Below are 16,100 nucleotides of genomic sequence, written 5' to 3'. Positions count from 1 at the left end.
TCGTTCCAAACCCGTAAAACCTTCATTCATCTTCAGAACACAAATTAAGATCATTTTGATGAAATCTGAGAGCCTTCTAACCCTGCATAGACAGCAACACAACTGAAATGTTCCCAGAAACATAGCAAGGACATCATTAAAACAGTCCATGTGACATCAGTGCTTCAACTGTAATTTTATGAAGCTATGAGAATGCTTTTTGTGTGCAAAGAAAACAAAAATAACAACTGTATTTAACAATTCTCCTCCAAATCACATCTTATCGAGAGTACCTCTGCACTGTTCAGAGGAAAGCATGCACATGTCATGGTACTCTCATTAAAGGTGGGGTATGTGATTTCTGGTAGCCAATGTTGACATTTGAAATCACCAAAACAACACGCCCTTACCCCAAAAGCGTCTCGTCCCTATTTTGATAGCTCTGCCCCACACATACGTACGGCAACGATTAGTTCTGTGAAACAAAGCAAAACCAATGTTACTCACCTATCGAGAAGAAACAAAGCAACCTCAGCATCCTCCAACGCTGGAAAGCTGATCCGATATTTACACTGGTCCTACTTCTTGCCTTATCGTAACACCGTGTTTACACCGAACGAGCTATGCCGTGACACGACAAATCCCTGACAGTAAACTGCTGCCGCGTTCTATTTATGACATATAGACACAAATTTCAAATGATTTTTGGTTTTGTTGCGTCCGGTGTAGACACGATGTAAGCCTTCTTTAGTTCTACAGATGTTTTCCTCTTTTTTTTTTAATTTTTATTTTTTATCCACCATCTCTGTCTTTCTGTCGTCGCTTGGCTAGGCTAATGTCCGTCATGTGCACTCATGAGCGCTCTCTCCTCTGCATCATGAGTAGACGCGCCCCCAACTGCTGATTGGCTAACAGTTTGTTTTGGTACTCGGTCCCGACTCATTTTCTAAAGCGTTTCTGAAAAAATGCATACCCCACCTTTAATGGTGGAAGATGTGATTTATTTATTTTATTTTTTTTTGGGGGGGGGGGGGGGGGGGGAGAATTATTGAATAAAGTCGTTATTTTTGTTTTCTTTGCACACACAAAGTATTCTCATAGCTTCGTAAAATTACATGAAATTACATTAATAAAATGAACCAATGTCACATGGATTATTCTAACTATCTCCTTGCTATGTTTCTCGGTCTGGGAACATTTCAGTTGCGTTTCTGTCCATGCAGGGACAGAAAGCTATCAAAAATTTCAAAAAATATCAAAGATTTCATCAAAAATATCTTTACAATAAAATATATAAATAAATAAATAAATAAATAAATAAAAATGTATCTTCATTTGTGCTCCCAAGATGAATAAAGGTCTTACGGGTTTACAATGACATGAGGGTGAGTAATTAATGACAAACTTTTCAATTTGGGGTGAACTAACCTTTTAAACTATGAATCAAACAGATACTTTATTATCTGAATTGTTCTTATTTTCAATCAAATGGTTGAAATTTACATCACTGTCAACAAAAGCAGGGATGTGAGAGACTAGTCAACACTGGAAATACTAGACTAGTTGAAATTTAGTTATTTTGATGCATTATTTTGAAAAGTGGAAATCTGGAGCAGAAAACAAATTAATTTACTAAGTAGTAAGTGATGATTGACTTAGTAAACGAACACCGCTAATTAGAGTTCAATCAATGAAGAGCCACGAAAGAAAGGCCAGAAGAAACGGAGAGAAGTGAAGACCGTTCCTGCATTCCCTCGTGCTGACTGATGACACACCCGTGTGTGTGTGTGTGTGTGTGTGTGTGTGTGTGTGTGTGTGTGTGGATGTCTGAGGAGGGTGTGGTGAGCTGAGAAAGGGAAAGTCTATATTCAGAGCCGTCATTATGGAGAGAACTGCACGTGTGTGTGTGTGTGCTGGAAAATCGTTGAGGAGTGTGTGTGAGCTGAACATCTAGAGACAATGATAGTTTGTGAAAAAAGTTATGTGCATTGGTGGAATAGGCGCTGGAAAACCACAGTAAATCACTTCACATATCCTGACCTGTTGCTGTTCAGTGAAGGAAACGACAACACACACACACACACACACACACAAAACCAACCTTCAATTACTTTTATTTTTAGACCATTTTTATAAATGAGCATGTGCCGGTTTTGTCAGATTTGGCTCACTTCTGAGCAAATTTCTCCCCAAAATATGGTTTAGTAGGCACACACATGCACGCATGCATACATACTTAATTTGTTCTGAAGGCCAGTGACCTTGGTAGAGAACAGTTCAGATTTGATTGAAAGTCTGCTTTAGATAATATGTAAACACAGAGTTGTGTGTGTGTGAACCCCTCCCCTGATAGCACACATCCATCTCCGAGACGTCTATTTGACGTCTGCATTTACATCTGCAAGACATATTTTTTGGGGTTTCATCTGCAATATGTCTATAGGACGTTTCCTTTTAGATGTTAAATAGATATCTATTAGATGTCTTTAAGATGTATATGTTTTAGAATGTATGTAAAACTGACATCTTACAGACAGCAGATGCTTTCCAGATCAAGAGATCTTTAGCAGACATCTTGCAGATGTTCGTGTGCTGTCTGTCAGCACGTCCACATCATTCGTGTGTGAAGTTTGCTTTGGTTCTGTTAGTTATTTTTCTCTGTGATCTTCAGGACTGACCGTCTGCACTGTTATTTTGTAAGTGAGGAAATCTGATCTGTTTGTTCAGACAGTGTTGTCAATATCTGGTGTAAATACATTGGTTGCTATAGTGACAATGTAAGCGTCAACATAATGCTCAGAGTTTTTCATGCAACATGAGAGCTGTGTTAAAAGAGAGGACAGAAAATTACACACAAAAAAAACACTTAAACCAAAATGGTCTCACAGCCTGGCCAGGCTGGTGTTTAACTGGGCTAAGAAAAAAACATACCGGCTTAGGCTGGTCTAAGATCTGTGTGTGTTTTTGGGACTGCTCATTTGAAATGCTCTTCACTATGTTTCTGGCCATAGAGTGAATTATGTAGTTTAGGGTGGGTTGCACCAACAGGGATTAAATGAAGCAAAGTTTAGAGCTAATCAAGGATTTCTTGATCTGGGTTTTATTTTAAATCGAATCATGTTGCACCACTTAATTTTAAACTTAGATTAACAAATCGGGGATTAGAATTCTAGCCTGCGATTGAAACCTCCGTCTCCTATTCATTTTCTCCGCCACGATGGATTCGTCATGTAATTAAACCGCAACAATGTTAACAATAATCCTTATCCTTGAGTGTAAAGCAGGTACAGTTGAGCTTCTGTTTACCATATTTGATGTGCTCTGTGTTGCTCAATGCTTATATATGAATGAAAGCTTAAATTAAATCCATAAGTGATTGTGTCTCTTCAGAAGACTTGGAATAAACCGCTCCATTGATATCAATTACTTTACAATGTCTTTATGAATTCTTTATAGGGTGAAAGTTTTGGTTGCATGAACTTTCAATGATGAAAGAACATTGCAAATATTAATGATGAATGAAAGGAAATGATGACAGAATATTCATTTTTGGGTGAACTATCCCTTATATGGATCTGAGTTGTGTACACCAAAAAAGCCAAACGTGTTCTGGTAGTTTAGCCTTTAGATAATTTCCTGCAGTTTTTGGCTCCATGCTGACATAAAACATCATAATGTATTTAGTTTCTGTAATTGTTCTAGTTTCATGTGGTTTTTGGACTGAATGGCTGTTATTTTTACACTATGAAGACCGTTTTGTGTTCAGACTGAGCAGAGTGAAGAAAGAGGGACATGGTGAATTTCAGATGCACTGATCATGGAACAGGGTGTGGAGCAGTGCATGCTGGGAACATGGGGGAGTCACTTTACCCTGATCACTCAGACTACGCCCTCTTTATCCCTCCAAAATGTGACAAAGTTCAGGCCTTTCATATGATAGTTCACTGTTGAAGTCCAAATTGTCACTGTTTTTTAAAGGGATAGTTCTCTCAAAAATGAAAATTTGCTGTTAATTTACCCCTCAGGCCATCCAAGATGTTTTTCTTCAGTAGAAAAGTAAAGAAGATTTTTAGTTGATAGCGTGGTACTTGGTGATTCATGAAATGCTAGCCAATGGGTACCGGCAATTTGAGAGTCAAAAAAGCATATACAGGCAACACAAAATTAATATCCGAGGCTCTCGACGATATATTGAGGTCTTGTGAAGCGAAATGATCAGTATGTGCAAAAAAGTGCACATTAGTATAAATTATATTATTAATTATAATGTAAGTATTATAATTAATAGTATTTAATACAATATTTTAAATATAAAGTGTATTTATGATATATATTTGAAAAATTGTGCACATATGTTGACATTGTGCTGTCAATTCCTGTTGCTTAATATATAAATACACACACACCAGCCCACAATTTACTGGACACAAGACAGGATGTCACTCACGTGAGAGAGAACCCATCCCAGTGTCCTTCATTCACAAGTGGAAAGTGAAAGAGAAATCAACCTTCTGCAGTCCTTTCTGTTCCTGTTTTCTGTGCGTGTGCTTGTTCAGGTTTTCGTAACGCGTCCTGACCTTCGCAACACCTCAGAGGAGAACAGAGTCAACAAATGAATCCATAGGCCATATGTTTTCAGACCCCTCGCCGTGTCTGGGATATTTACTCTGCCCAGCCCAAACTCTAATGAGTCACTCGTGTCCGATAGGAGCTCACAACAGATGGTGCTCTGGGATTCAAGAAATCTTTGCAAAACATATGAGCTGTGTTTAGCCTACACCTGGGGAACTTAAAATCATGTTTATGTGGCAATCTTTGTATATTTTAAACTCATGTCGCACCAGTGATGCTCACCAGTGCTGTCTGTGGGCAGGTCACTGGGTTTTGTGGTGTGCGTAATACATACTCTGCCCCAAAATACTGTCTAGGTAGCTAGCTTGCTAGTTTTATGCCTGTCTAGTTAGCCAACTCACTAAAATGTTAGCCTGCAAAGTTTTTTTTTTTTTGGTTACTAGCTTGCCAGTTTTGTGCCTATGATTCTGTCTTGTTGGACATCTTGCTGAAATGCTAGCTTGCTAGGTTTTTGGAGGTTTCTAGTTTGCTAGTTTTGTGTCCGTTTCTTTATTTCCTGCTGAACAAAACAATAGAAACTTTACACATTTGTAATGGCTTTACTGTTGTTAATGGGGATTGTACTGGTTTTAATGGAAACTATAATGGTCACTGTTGGTCTCTATTGGTCGCCTTCTATTGGTGGCTAGTTAAAACCAACAAATCCTAATGGAATATGTCCAAAACACACTACAGAAAACCATTTGGTTATGGTTTTCATGATTAATAGTTGATAGTTTGTAATGTTTATAATGGTATTTGTAGTGGAAACCATTAGAATTTCTGTGATTTGTTTCTATTGGTTTTTTTTTTGTTTGTTTTTTTCAGCAGGGTTGATGGACATCTTGATAAAATGCTAGCTTGCTAGGATGGCCAAAAGTGCCATTTATGCTGATTTTCAGAGGTTCTTTTGTGGTTGTGATGTATAAGGTGGCCATTTCTTAATTCTTTTTGGTGAGTTGTACCCAAAACCACTGTCTGATGACGCTTTCTGTGACACTTTCTAAATGCTGAGATGCTTATTCTGATTATTTTGAGTCTATAGCTACAGGATCTGTGTACAGAGACATGTTTGCCTTTGTGTTGCACATTAGTCCTGTCTGTAGGTGATATATGTATGCTACTTGCTAAAATGCCTTTGTTGGCAGAGCGCTAGGTCTTGTGACAAGTTTGGGCACTTTGCCTAAAAGTGTTTTTTAGATGGGCAACGCTAGGTTTTGAGGCACAGCTGTAGTCTCTTCATTACTCCATCTCTAGGAACAAGTGTGTTTAAGAGTAAGATTTTTTTAGTAATGCGTTTAAAAAAAGGAAACAAGTTGTTGTTCTCATTTTTGAATGATTTCATCAGGTTTTTGTGTTTTAGTACTTGCATGTTTCTCTCAGATATCTGTTGCATGACTCTGACAGGATGTGAAGTGGGTTTGATTGATGAGCACCGGTTTTAGAGAAACCCACCACAGCTTCTCTGTTTACTCCCAGCATGCATTGCATGCAGCAGCATCACTCTTCTCGGACATCATCTGAAGTTCCTGTACATTGTTTTCCCCTGTATATCTCCCCATCCTCTCATTATCCTCCTCTATGGAGCGAACGTTATGAACATGAGTAAATGGTTATCGTGGAGAAAGCGCAGCTTTTTTAGAAAACAGAGGAAGCTTTCCTTTCCTGAGTTAGGTAAGAGCGCACTCTTTTACTTCCTGATTCACAAAACACTTGTGCACTTTTCAGATGTTTCGTTTCGGCTGCAGGTTATTCTGAAGCGTGTACATGCACATTTAGATCCTCTAGACTCCGATCAGGCTGTGTTGTGATTGTAGAAGTGTGATATTTTGAGTTGTTGGATGTTTGTGAGTGTTGTGTGTATAATGTATGTATCATTGATACACACTAGTGTATCAGTAGTTATTGCGTTTTTGGTGTGTGTTACTACTTCATGTTTTATCAGAGGTAGTGTACATATTTAAATCCCATGTATAATATAAAATTAAATCAAAGAGGTGAAGTCTGTAATATCAATATTTCTTAATTTTTGTATGATAGCGTGGTACTTGGTGATTCATGAAATGCTAGCCAATGGCTACCGGCACTTTGAGAGCCAAAAAAGCATATACAGGCAACACAAAATTAATACCCGAGGCTCTCGACGATATATTGAGGTCTTGTGAAGCGAAATGATCAGTATGTGCAAAAAAGTGCACATTATAATTAATAATATAATTTACACTAATGTAAGTATTATAATTAATAGTATTTAATACAATATTTTAAATATAAAGTGTATTTATGATATATATTTGAAAAATTGTGCACATACGTTGACATTGTGCTGTCAATTCCTGTTGCTTAAAATATAAATACATACACACCAGCCCACAATTTACAATTTATTTTACAATTTAAAATACAGTTGTTCATTATTAGTTAATATTAGTTCAGTGCATTAACTAATGTTAACTAATATATATATATATATGACCGCAATAAATTATATATATTTATATTAATATTATATAATGTTATTACATTATATTTTATTAGGTTGTAATATAATTACATATTTTTTTTATTTTAATATTTAGTGAGTATTTTCAGCAGGCAGTAAAATCCAGCAGATCAAGTTTGTAGTAATAATAATATACTATTTTGATATATAAAATGGTAATTTATAATACTATTCTATTATTTAATGTATTAGTTAAAATACTTTTATCAAAAATAGTTAAACTTTCGAATTTTATTCTTCAAAGAAATTTGATAGTTCCAACATTCCATTCCATCACATTCTCTTTGGTCGTCACGGTGACCTGCCATATGGTTGTCAGGGTGACCCACAGAGTCGGTCATGCTCTCGCTCTTATGCATGCTGGGATGCCGTTCCACAGAGACGTGTGTGTCTTCTGCCAGTGGAGCACAACATACATGCCCAGTGCCCACCTCCCTCCCGCTCGCTCTCTCGCTCTGTTTCTCTGTCACTCTTTACTATAACTGAGCGTAGAGGAGACAGGAATGTGAAGGTGGACAGGATCATTTGTTTGGTTCTCTCTTTGCTTTCCTCCATCTGTTGCTTTATGACTCCATGGCTACACAGAGTGTGAAACTCAGAGGTAGGCAGCTGTGCTTTACTCTAGGTACAGGTGTGTTTGAGTTATTGAGCGTGCTAGTGCTCAAGTCAGATATTTAGCATGTAGTGTGTTGTGAGGTTGTTGTATATACTGAATGACTCTGTGTTTTCAGAACCATAGCGTTTGAGCCATTCTAGCCAGTAAGGTTTAACTACAAATCAAATATAGTAAAGATCTGGATTAAAAAAAATTTCCAAAGCGTGTTTTCCAGTAGTATAATAATATACAAAAATATTAAAATGTTTGATGTCACAGAATATTTTTGAGTGATGCAAGCAAATTGTTGAACTGATTCATTGAAATAGACCATTTGAAACAACTCAAACATCATTTTGCATTTTGGCTACTGAAGTTTAAATCAGAGATGCCATTTATATAAATGCTTTAAAGGAATAGTTCACCCAAAAATAGTTCACTTCCAGACTATTCAAGATGTAGATGAGTTTGTTTCTTCATCAGATTTGGAGAAATGGAGCATTATATTACTTCCTCACCAATGGATGCTCTGCAGTGAATGGGTGCCGTCAGAATGAGAGTCCAAACAGCTGATAAAAACATCACAATAATCCACACCACTCCAGTCCATCAGTTAATGTCTTGTGAAGCCAAACACTGCATGTTTGTAAGAAACAAATCCCATCGAGATGTTTTTAACTTGAAACAATGAAAAGTCGTTTTATCTGAATCAGGAGTGAAATCTGCACAGATCAAGCACTGTTTACAAGCCAAAACGGATCTAAACAAATATGTAGCTGGATTTAGTTGTGAGAGACAACAGGAGATGAACGTTTCACTGCATGTTCTGGACAGTTTTTGGCTATTGTACCTTTTAAGAATTTTATATGCAAATGACCTCTGTTGTGATTTAGCTAACTTCTCATTATATTGTAGCTATAGTGTTGCTTATCAGAGCGAGTCTAGTCGCTAATTTCTAAATAGGATTGGACATGTAAATGTGGGCGGGTCGTATGTTAATGATCTTTGTTTACAATCATAACTGTAATTTTTGCAGTTTAGTTTCAGTACATTTTCACAGCAGACTGGAGATGAAGTGGATGTTATTGTATGTCCACTTGGCATATCAAACTCAGACTTTTAGAAGTTTTAGTAGATGTTTTTTAATTTATGATATGATTGTGTTTTTGAATGCCTGTCTATACTGTAAACGAGTGTGTTCCTTGAACTTTTCCTCCCTCTGCCTTCATGCAGACAAGCTCGGGCAGGAGTTCACACTGGAGGAGGAACCACTGCCTCAATTATGGGAATTGTATGCATTATGGAATGTCCCATGTCAAAATATATCTCATATAAGCAGGTCCTGTACCGATGCGATAAAAACGCACACAAACCAGCACATTTATCTAGCTATGTAAATGAGCTCACACGCAAACTGGAATGTTTTATAAAGCATAAAATCTGACCTCTATATACGGCTCGGGTCCTTCCATCATGGGAATTGATTGCCTTCTTTTTTTGCTTGTAAACTGAGCCCTGTACCTAATCTTGGAGACAGTTCATCTCATGCTGACAGTTTTGTGCTGGTCTTTTGTGAACTTTGGCCTCAGCCTTTCTCTGGATTGCTAAAGGACACCGGATGTGTTGTGATCCAGTTGTGCTCATGCAGCATAGCAGAAATGCCATCAGTCAGGAGCAATGTAGCTTGATGGGCACTCCTAACACACACATCCACACACACAGTGTTTCTAAAGAACAGGGCTGCGAGTCACTCGAGGAATGTCAGGGTTTAGATAAAAGGCAAGTGTTTGCTTGTGAGTGTGATAAGAGTTATAGAGCAGGATGTTTGTGTTCTTCACTGCTCGTTTCTGACCATTGTTCAATCGGATTGGCGGAGTCTGCAGGTGAATCTCAGGAATACGTGTTCAGGCCACAATCAAAAAATATAATGTTAGGGGCAGTGTTGGTGGTCACACATTACAAGTAACACAAGTTACGTAATCAGATTACTTTTTGTGTCTGATTTATTTAAAAATTTAACTTTTTTTTCTTTTTTCTTTTTTTTTTTTTTAAAGTGCCTAGCAACAAATCAAGTGACTTCTTGGACGAACCTTATTTAGTTTCTGAGACTCGCTGGTACCCGGGCGAGCGCGAGGTCTCTCTTTCCTGCTGCACACACACCTCTTTCTCTGCATCTGCTCTGTTTCACGAGTTCACACTTACATATAATAAATAGAATAAAGTTTATGCGTATATGGTTTGCTGTCCGAGGGGAGGGCTCCGAGCTGGGAATTTTGGCTCGAACCCAGAGTACCCCCCCTACAGGTTAGGACAGGAATAGTTGTAAGTGCGGAGAAAGGGTGGCGGAGGGATGCTGGAAAACTGCCAATGAACAGAGGTAAGTCTGCTGTGTTTATATACACTCCTCTTATCTTGTTAACTGGGTTGATTACTGATTGTTCTCCTCTCGTGTTATTTAGGTTAATTATCTGAACGTGCTCCTCCTGAACTTTGTTAATAAAACATCATTCAGCGAGCGGTGGAGAGGAGCAGCGCTTTGTTAAACACAGATATTATGTTGCTTCTCTAATTTTCCATGCAAGTGTAGCAGAAGTCACAGCACAGCTATTGTCTATCTTATGTGTATTTGATTTCATCAGATTATAAATTAATCAATAAATTAATCGACTCGATTCTAAATCAGGATATTTGTGCAGATTAACATCTTGGAAGGGAGAGCTGGTTATGTAGTCTTAATGGGTCGCGTTTCATATGTGTGTGCGTGTGTGTATATGTATGTGTGTGTATATATATATAATGTATATGTGTGTGTGTTTGTTGTGGGGTACAAACTCTCTTCACACCATTTCTGTTGCCTGCAGCGCATTCCTGGCTTTCTGGGCCTCATCTAGACACAGACACAGACACGTGCACGCAGACTCACTCTCTCACTCTCTCTCAAGAGCAGACGACGCAGCAGGCTGGTGGTCTTAACCTTTGATCCCTCTAGGGTTCACGCTGGTTACACAGTGATTTTTGTTGTGTGTTTGGGAATCTTGTCCCACGGTAACAGGATCACACGCAGGCTCTGTGTGGTTTCAAACAGGGATATATGGACAGCAGACACAATGTGACACTAATGCTGTAATGTTTTGACCTGATGCTGCATTAGACAGACTCCGCCTCCTGTACTTTGATTGACAGTTACAAGAAAGTATCTTATTGGTCCCTTATTTGACCTACACCTCAAGGTTTCTAGCAATTTAAAAGATGTCTGTCAATGAGTAACTAGTTTAAAGGCCTCTAGTGAAGAGTAGACCCACGTGGAAATTGCAGGGTGGAAAATCTGCAGGACTGTGTGGAGTGGATGTAATTAAAGGAATAGTTCACCCAGTAAAGAAAAGTCTGTCATTAATTACTCACACTCATGTCATTCCAAACCAGTAAGACCTTTGTTCATCTTCAGAACTTAAATTAAGATATTTTTGATAACGCTGATTACGTTTTGGGATACGCTCCAAAATGGCGGAAGACTGTAACTCGTGTAGATGAATTTTGATGAATAAATTATGTTGTTATTGTTTTCTTTGCGCACAAAAAGTATTCTCATAGCTTCATAAAATTACGGTTGATCCACTGATGTCACATGGACTGTTGTAACGATGTCTTTGCTACGTTTCTGGACCTGGAAACGTTTCAGTTGTGTTGCTGTCTATGGGAGAGTCAGAAAGCTCTCGGATTTCATCAAAAATATCTTAATTTGTGTTCTGAAGATGAACGAAGGTCTTACGGGTTTGGAACGACATGAGGATGAGTAATTAATGACAAAATTTTCATTTCTGGGTGAACTATCCCTTTAAGCAGTGTGGAGAGTAAGACACTATACGTTATTATAAAATTATCCATAATATTTAAAGGGATAATCACAGGTTAAAGTTCTGCGGCACCGTGCCGGATCTCCGGCGTGAGGCATTTGGCTGCATAAAGAAAAATAGAATAAATTATTATAAAACATTGTACACTAATCTACACTATTTTAATGATTCTGTGGGACAATGTGAAAGACACCTATCAAATTCAGTTGATTATTGTACATATTATCAACCCTCTATAGACAATAGAATCTCCATTGGCTTGTCATTTGTTTTTTAGTCTACTAACCAGACTAATATTAATTATCTGATATACTTATCTATCTCTCTCTATACTTGGTTTTGATACTTTATTTGAGCCAATTATTATTGCCTCGCATTAGTTTATATACAAATATAGTCGTATTAAAGCCTATTTTTCAGCTCAAAATTTTCCAAGTGGAAGATACAGCTTTCTTTCATCAGGTCAATCATATATTCATGAAAAATATATCAGTTTGAATGAGGAAAAACTAACTTTGCCATAGTATCCTTTCAAATGTTAGTCACAGTCATTGCGTTCTTTATTTGTACCATTTTGTTTTATTAGTTTATTTATCAGGTAGTGTCAAGGAAAATCATTTTCAATTTTTTGTTTTTGTTTGCTTGTTTGTTTGCCTAATAACCCAGTGTGTGTGTCCACCCCCCAACCCCCGGAAATAATGTTTTTTATTTTAACCCCTGGATAATTCTACAAAAAATGAAAATTCTGTCATCATTTACTTCCCTCATGTTGTTCCAAACCTGTATTCTTTCTTCTGTTGATCACAAAAGAAGATATTTGTGACCCTGGACCAAAAACCAGTCATAAAGGTGAATTTTTCGAAGCTTTCCATTGATGTATGGTTTGTTATGAAAGGACAATATATGGCCGAGATGCAACTATTTGAAAATCTGAGGGTGCAAAAAAAATAGCTTTTAAAGTTGTCCTTCGTAATGCATATTACTGATCAAAAATGAAGTTTTGATATATTTACAGTAGGAAATTCAAAAAATATATTCGTTGAACTTGACCTTTACTTAATGTCCTAATGATTTTTGGCATAAAAGACAAATCAATAATTTTGACTGGTTTAGTGCTCCAGGGTCACATTTTGAATAATGTTCATAACCAAAGAGATGCCGGTATCCATTGATTTATTAGTAACTTGTTTCATACTGTAGACGTCAGTATCTACCGACAAATAGTTGGTTAGGAACATTCTTCAAAATATATCCTTTTGTGATCAACTGATGAAATCTTATAGCAATTAACAAATTAAGAATCAATACCTATTTGGTCACTGCGGATTTGCCTGTGAATTAAATTGGTGTGTGTCAGTCGCTCTTTTTTTAGTTTGTGGAAGTGAAAGTGTCTCAGCAGTGTTTCTCATTCACACATGAATGTTTACTGTATTGCCATGTGGAATTAAACCCCTTCTTACTTACCTTCTCTCTCTTCTCCCGTGTCTGTCGTTTTTCAGATGAACATGATGCCGTACAGAAAAAAACCTTCACCAAGTGGATCAACGCGCAGTTCTCCAAGGTAACCGTGCCGACAGCTCGTGCTGAACTTCTGAACTTCTGCTGTGAATGTGAAGAATAACTCCCGTTCTGCCAGACATCTCAAACAGTTGATTTCTTCCTAAGCAGCGACACACTCAAGGTTCCTCTACAGTGCATTGTGAATATAGTCAATGCTGAAGTGCTTGTTAGGAGGAGACTGCATTAACAACACAGCTCGACCTTCAGTGTCTTATAAAGCACACCATAACATAAAGAACGCACATATTCTTTACGCACGTATCATTTTATTAAATGCATGGATTTATCAGTTTACATTAACACACATTAAAATGGGACGCAATTGATCAGAAGTGACTGTAAAGGCATTGGTTATGTTGGAAATGATCGATTTCAAATAAGTGCTGTTCTTTTGAACTTTCTATTTATTAAATAATCCTAAAAAAATGATCACAGTTTCCTCAAATAATACTGGGCATCACAACTGTTTTCAACATTGATGATAAATGTTTCTTGAGCAGCAAATCAGCATATTAGAATGATTTCTGAAGGATCGTGTGACACTGGAGTAATGATGCATGCAAAAATGCATGCAAATAACTGTAAATATTAGCACTGTATTTTTAAGTGTACTATAAAATAATATGCATTTTATTTAATACTTATTAGTTTAAAGTATAATGGTATTATCACACTTTTTTAAAATATTTTAAAAATCAACTAAAATAGTACTATAATTACTAGAGTTAATTTTTCAATTTTTCAATTTTTTTTTCTTCAATTTTTCAAATTTTTTTTTTGGGTGTGCACCAAAGCATATCGCCACGTCAGTGCACCTCTGTGTGTGTGTGTGTTTGAATGCTGAATGTGTGTGTATCCTCTTAATATGCTGAAATAACTAGAAGTCTATTCTTGGGTTGACTTCCCTCTTTCACTTTCAAAACTTGATTCAGAGATTAGTTTGTAGTTAAATGTCTCTACATAACATTTTTAATATATTGTTTTAAATATGTTAATAATAAAAATTAGCATTGTTTTTGTATTTTATTTGTTGTATATTTTAACAATATAAAAAAAGTTACATTTTATAGTTTATTACTATGTGACATGATTTTTGATTATTTAGTGAAAAAGATTATTTTTAATGTGCATTTAATTTTACTGTTATGTGTTGTAGACGGGGAAGACGCCTATCAAAGACATGTTCTCTGACCTGAGAGACGGCAGAAAACTCCTCGATCTCCTGGAGGGACTGACTGGAAACACACTGGTGCGTGTGTGTGTGTGTGTGTTTGATGGTTGGGAGGGTTTGAATAGCAGTCGAGTGTATTGTGTCTGAATGGTGGGTTATATTTAGCCTCAACCAAACACTGATTTCGAGTCACACACACAGAGCGTTTGAGTGACGGAGGCTGTGGGCTTCATCTCCATCGGTCTTCTTCTGTGGCTCTTATGTAAAGTAGCACGGCATTATTTTGATGGAGTGAATGGTGGCTCTTTCAAAACTTGATTCAGTCATGTTTTTTTGTTCATTTAGTGAAATCAGTGTGGAAAACATGATTTTTAATTGTTGCATCAAATGTTATAAATCAAATTAGCAACTAACTTTGGTTGAACTGGTTCTTCCACTTGGAAATAAATCACCTTCAAGTAATTTTTCAGCAAATGCAATGCATATCAAGATTGAATATCGTCAAAAAGGGACAAAAGCAAACAGCAAAAAAAAAAATACACTACTGTTGAATAGTTTGAGGTCAGTGCATTTATTATCATTATCATTATTTTATCTTATTTATTTTTGGAGAGAAAATAATATTTTTATTTAACAAGGACGTGTTAAATTGATCAAAAGTGAGAGTAAAGACATTTATAAATGATAAAATATTTATTTTCTTAATAAATTCTTTTCTTTCTATTCATGAAAGGAAAAAAAACCCTAAAAAAGAAGACCAAATAGCATAATGTTTCAACATTGATAACAATAATAAATGTTTGTTGAGCAGCAAATCAGTATATTATTATGATTTCTGAAGGATCATGTGACACTGACGACTGGAGTAATGATGCTGAAAATACAGCTTTGAACACAGAAATAAATTACAGTTTACATCATATTCAGTTTTAATATCTGGGTCAATATATAATTGAGGGAGTTTTCATGTCCATGAGATTTATCTCGCAAACATGCTTATTAAAATAAAATTTTAAAAGTCTTCAGTGTTCTTCATGATCTTGTCTTTACAAATTCCATAGTTAATTATTATGGAAATAATCATTTATTTATAAAAATTGACTAGATATCCCTAAAATGTCAACTAAATAACCGTCCGAAATTAATTACAACCACAATCTCATTACCTAAAAAGACATTTTAAAAACTTATTCAAAAACAGTTTTAATTATATTATTTACATTAAGTTGAGGTAATTGTGAACAATGTGTCTTTTTGGGCAATATGTCACATTTTCAATAGAAATTGACAAATTGAATATGTGTCCGAGAAGTCGCTGTCATCTAAGTTACCCATAGCAAATACACCCCTCAAGGAAGAGTGTGTTTTCCAAATCACATGACCTGCTCCACATGATGTCATTTCCTCCTGAAGAGAAAACTAGCAAGACTCCAAGGTATGTTCTCCCTCCACATTTTCAGTTATTTCACCTAAAGTAGTGCTTGGGGCAAATGTGTACTTATCATATGTCAACAATGTTACTACAATGAATTCATAAATAACTTTGAATTTCAATTTTACTCAGTTGTACATATAATATTTAGAAGAACCTCTCCGTAAAATGCCATGTGGTGTCTGGTGCTAGGCAACCATTTTGATTTTATCCCTAAAAACAGCAAAAATGTCAACTAGGTTACCAGTCACCTATGTTACTCTGCAAAGGTAACTTAGTTGACCAAGAGTAACATAGTTGACATTCATGACATGTTCTTATAGTTTTCAGGAGTTCATTTAATATTCTAATTGTACAGTAACTATAAAATACTTTGCAATAAATATTATAAAAGT

At 36.4% G+C, this 16,100-nt stretch overlaps 1 protein-coding gene across 4 annotated transcripts in view; it reads left to right on the top strand.

The window, feature by feature from the left end:
- The window catches only part of LOC306859706 (utrophin-like), a gene marked incomplete at its 3' end in the record, with an annotated part of 219,628 nt that overhangs the window by 8,650 nt on the left and 194,878 nt on the right, over positions 1-16,100 (top strand). For all 4 annotated transcript variants that reach the window (XR_013783329.1, XM_079400906.1, XM_079400905.1 and 1 more), the window contains exons 3-4: positions 13,042-13,103; positions 14,259-14,351. Coding sequence is in view for 3 of the 4 variants with exons in the window: in XM_079400906.1 (XP_079257032.1) it covers positions 13,042-13,103; positions 14,259-14,351 (155 nt within the window). The remainder of the gene's footprint in view (positions 1-13,041; positions 13,104-14,258; positions 14,352-16,100) is intronic.

Source organism: Barbus barbus (genome assembly GCF_936440315.1).
Source record: "Barbus barbus genome assembly, chromosome: 40".
Lineage (NCBI taxonomy): Eukaryota > Metazoa > Chordata > Actinopteri > Cypriniformes > Cyprinidae > Barbus > Barbus barbus.
This window is presented reverse-complemented; position numbering and strand designations above follow the sequence as displayed.